Raw genomic sequence first — 4,415 nt, 5'->3', positions numbered from 1 at the left:
CGCGGGTGGGAGCCCAGTGCTCCTCAGCCTGTGGGGCCCCTGGGCGTGGAGGACCAGGCCAGGGGCGAGGGTGTCAGCGGGGAGCCGGGCGTCTCCCTCAACATGTGCCTTCTGGGGGCCCTGGTTCTGCTGGGCCTGGGGATCCTCCTCTTCTCAGGTGAGTGGTGCCTCCCCCGGGCCCCTGAGCCTCTACCCTGGGCTCTGCTGTCCTCCTGCCCCTCACCTCAGCCCACCCCTCCTCTGAGGCCTCACCAGCTGCTCTGTCTCCATTCCCAGGTGGCCTCTCGGAGTCGGAGAGCGGTGAGTGGGGAGGGCCCTGGCTGGTTCGGTCTGTCCCCTCCCGGCCCCGAGGGAGGCTGATGGGGGCGGCTCTTTGGGTCAGAAGCAGGGGTGCTGGGGTTGGACATGGATTGCTCAGTTATGCCTTGTCAGCTGTGCAGAGTAGCCCATGGCCCTTGACCTGGCTGGACCTCAGGCCTGGGTGGGTCCAGGCAGGAGGTGGTTGTGTGTGGGAGGCGTGCTCTCTGTGTGCCCTGGGGCCAGTCTCAGGACTTGCTGTCCCTCAGGGGCCCTGGAGGAAGTGGAACTGCAGGTCTTTCCAGATGCCAGGGTGGACGACGAGATGGGGGATGGGCAGGTATGTGACTGTGTCCATCGCGTGTGGGCCTGTGGGGGAGTTCCCGGCTGTGGGGCAGGGTGGGTCACCGGCTCCTTTGCCCTCAGGATGGGCGAAGGCAGCAGCTGCAGGCCTCCGCGCCCCCAGACAGTGTCCCCAGCCTGCAGAGCATGGCCCTCCTGCTGGATAAGCTGGCCAAGGAGAACCAGGACATCCGGCTGCTGCAGGCCCAGCTGCAGGTGGGCACCAGTAGGAAGGGGTGGGCGAGGCCCGCCCTCCTAGGCCAGGTGTCTGTCCTAGTGTCCGCCCCCACATGAAGTGTCCTCTGTTTGCCTTACAACTGGGCCCGCTCCCTTCCCACCGCCGCAGGCCATCTGCCTAGTTCTCTGATGTCCCTCACGCTCAAGTTTAGGCCAGGGCTGGTCTACCCGTCTCATGTGATGTGCCGCCTCCGATGACTGCTCTGGTCTGCCTGGAGACTGTGTGGCGGAGGATTTAAGAACCTGCCGCGGGCAGGGAAAGCCACATGTTGGCTCTCACTGGGTGATTGGGAGAGGTGTGTGCTGGGGTCGGTGATGCAGAAGCTCAGGCCTGGATGGGATCTGGGGACTCCCAGGTCTGGGGCAGGTGGCAAATGGGGAGGAGGACGAGAACCAAGTCCTCGGAGTGTCCCTGGCCATAAAAGGGTCATCTGCCCACTGGACTGAATAGAATCGGGGTGGAAGCCATGGGACCCACCCTGAAAAGACCCTCGTGTGGTACCCGCCCTCCCTCCACCCATCCCAGGCCCAGAAGGAAGAGCTCCAGAGCCTGATACACCGGCCCAAAGTGCTGGAAGCGGAGAATGCGCAGCTCCGAGGGGCCCTGCAGCACGGCGAGGCCTCGCAGCGGGCCCTGGAGTCGGAGCTGCAGCAGCTGCGGGCCCGCCTCCAGGGCCTGGAGGCTGCCTGCGTCCGGGGAGCACACGGGGTGTGCCTCAGCTGGGGCAGAGGCCCGCAGGGTGGCAAGGTCACCAAGGAGCCAGGCGCTCAGGGGCAGGATCCGGGCACTGGCTTCCGAGAGCAGAAGGAACGGCTAGAGGCCGAGGCCCAGGCGTTGAGGCAAGAGGTGGAGAGGCAGCAGCGGCTCCTGGGGTCGGTGCAGCGGGACCTGGAGCAGAGCTTGAGGGACGCAGGCCAAGGGGACGCAGCTCACGCTGGCCTCGCCGAGCTGGGCCACAGGCTGGCTCGGGAGCTGCAGGGCCTGGGGAGCTGGGGCCCGCACCCTAGGGTCCCTGGCAACGCCTCAGAGGCCGGGAGTCAGGAGCCCCACTTCCAGAGTCCCAGAGAGCGGGGTGGGAAGGAGAAGTGGCGGGGCGGGCATGGGGACCGGCAGGCTGAGCACTGGAAGCTTAGGAAGGAGGAGTCTGGCTGGGAAAGGAAGAAGAGCTGGGGGGGCAAGGAGGACGGGGAGCCCGCCGGGAGGTGGAAGGAGGGCAAGCCCAAAGCGGAGGAGCGGGGCAAGGATGGGAAGTGGCAGGGCCCCAAGGAGCCCCCCAGGAAAAATGGGAGCCCCCACTCCTCTGGAGAAAGGCAGAAGCACCCTCAGTGGAAGGAGGGGGCTAAGGACCAGCATGACCCTCTGCCACCCTGGGCAGAGCTGTCCAGGCACAAGTACCGGGCGCCCCAGGGCTGCTCGGGCGTGCATGAGTGTGCCCGCCAGGAGGGCCTGGCATTCTTTGGCATGGAGCTGGCCCCGGTGCGGCAGCAGGAGCTGGCCTCTCTGCTGAGGACCTACCTGGCGCGGCTGCCTTGGGCCGGGCAGCTGACCACGGAGCTGCCCCTCTCGCCGGCTTACTTTGGTGAGGATGGCATCTTCCGCCATGACCGCCTGCGCTTTCGGGACTTTGTGGATGCCTTGGAGGACAGCCTGGAGGAGGTGGCGGTGCGGCAGACAGGTGATGACGACGAGGTGGATGACTTTGAGGACTTCATCTTCAGCCACTTCTTTGGGGACAAAGCACTGAAGAAGAGGTGGGCAGCTGTGGGGGTGCTGGGTGAGGCGGGACAGAGGAGACGGGGAGAAGGGGGGTCTGTGTGTGAAGGAGTGAGAGTCCCCAGTCCAGGGCGTTCCAGTTTTAGTCCTTATCTCCACCTTTAGTCCCCGCCACTGGCTTCTCTTACGAAGGCATGAGATACTTTCCTGTCTGCCTTGGAGGGCAGGACACTGCCCGTGTGCACCGTTGGGCTGGGGATTTTTCTTTCCCAGTTGTCCTGTCCAACCTACACTTGCCTGGCTTCGTAGGGTTGTGGGGAGGATGAGGAGGGGCTGAGGGCGCTGGCTCCGGCCTTCCTGGGAGAGGTGTGTGCTTCTATGAGGATGCAGAAGCTCAGGCCTGTGATGGGATCCCCAGCCAGGGACTGCATCCTGGAGACCGGGTCTGGCCCCCATTATGATCGGTGGTGGCTGCCTGTGTTGGCTGCCTTAGGCGGAATGGGGTCCCCCTTCTCCTCAGGGGACCCCTTCTCATCACATGGCCTTGTCCTCTAAAGGCCTCTACCTGCCCCGCCCCCTCTCCCCACAGGTCGGGGAAGAAGGACAAGCACCCCTGGAGCCCCAGACCCATGGGGCCCAGGGAGGAGCACAGCCACCGCCGCAGAGGCTGAGCTGCTGCTGGCCGGCTCCCGGGGACTCTCCAGCCGCCGTCCGCCTGGCTCCTGGGTGTCCTGGGCGTCCTCCCTGGAGGGGAGCGCAGTCACCCAGCCCTGCACTGATGCCACTTTTGCTAGAAAAAGGCCTTCGTTGGGCTGCCTTGCTACCTATGCAAATGTACACAAATGCTCAGGGCCCTGGGCCGCCGCCCTTGGCAGTCCGGTTGTCAGGCAAATGTGAAAGGGGGTGGGAGAGAAGCCTGGTTTTGGGGGTGGGGTGGGCGGGGTGGTGGGGTGGCATGCTGATTCTGAAGCCGCAGAGCTTTCCGCCTCTCGTGTGTGTGCTGCTCCAGCGTGGGCCTGGGTGCCACCCCCTGACCGCATCCCCTGGGTTGGAGGGTTGCTGGCTGGAGGCCCACCATCAGGGCTTTCCCAGGGGTTTTGGTCAATTCAGAAGCAGCTCTCTCCAGAGGGTGAAGTCCCCTTTCTCCCCAGCTTCTCACATGGCCTCACCGCCCCATTTGAACTGTAGCCTCCGATCACAATAAAGAGCTGCTGGAGCCTGGCGGTGGCTCGGTCCTGAGTGTTGACCTGTGAACCAGAAAGTCACGCTTCGATTCCCGGTCAGGGCACAGGCCCGGGTTGCTATCTTGAAGCCAGTGTGGGGTGTGGAGGAGGCAGCCGATCAATGATTCTCTCTCATCACTGATGTTTCATCTCTCTCCCTCTCCCTTCCTCTCCCTGAAATCAGTAATTTTTTTTAAAAAAAGAGCCATGGGAGCCCTGGCTGGGTGGCTGGTGTTTGAGCATCGTCCAGTGCACCAACAGGTTGCTGTTTCCATTCCGGGTTCGATTCCAGTCAGGGCACAGGCCCGGGTTTCAGGCTCAGTCTCTAGCGGGGGTGTGAGGAGGCAGCCCATCATGTTTGCTTTCTCCCTCCCTCCCTCCCTCTCTGAAAATCCACAAAAGACAAAACAAAGGAGAGCTGCTGGCGCTGTGCCATTGGAGGGGGCGCTGCCACTCGGGGGGTTTCTAAGTGCAGGGACGTATGCCCCCTTACACTCCTTTCTTCTCCCTGCCCCCCAACGACTTCAGGCCCTCTGGGCTGGAGCACCCCATTTGCTTACAGCTGCCTTGCCCGCACCCTGGGAGATGGAAAAAAATGAGCG

At 63.8% G+C, this 4,415-nt stretch overlaps 1 protein-coding gene across 1 annotated transcript in view; it reads left to right on the top strand.

Moving 5' to 3' along the window:
* The window catches only part of PBXIP1 (pre-B-cell leukemia homeobox interacting protein 1), a 14,604-nt gene extending 10,760 nt beyond the window's left edge, over nt 1-3,844 (top strand). The window contains exons 6-11 of the mRNA XM_015571679.1: nt 5-157; nt 277-300; nt 567-637; nt 724-855; nt 1,403-2,628; nt 3,180-3,844. Coding sequence (XP_015427165.1) covers nt 5-157; nt 277-300; nt 567-637; nt 724-855; nt 1,403-2,628; nt 3,180-3,261 — 1,688 coding nt within the window. The 3' untranslated portion in view covers nt 3,262-3,844. The remainder of the gene's footprint in view (nt 1-4; nt 158-276; nt 301-566; nt 638-723; nt 856-1,402; nt 2,629-3,179) is intronic.
* The last annotated feature ends 571 nt before the right edge of the window (nt 3,845-4,415 follow it).

The sequence above is a fragment of the Myotis davidii genome, unplaced genomic scaffold, assembly GCF_000327345.1.
Source record: "Myotis davidii unplaced genomic scaffold, ASM32734v1 scaffold208, whole genome shotgun sequence".
NCBI classification, from domain to species: domain Eukaryota; kingdom Metazoa; phylum Chordata; class Mammalia; order Chiroptera; family Vespertilionidae; genus Myotis; species Myotis davidii.
The sequence above is the reverse complement of the archived record's forward strand: the minus strand, read 5'-3'. Positions and strand labels throughout refer to the sequence as shown.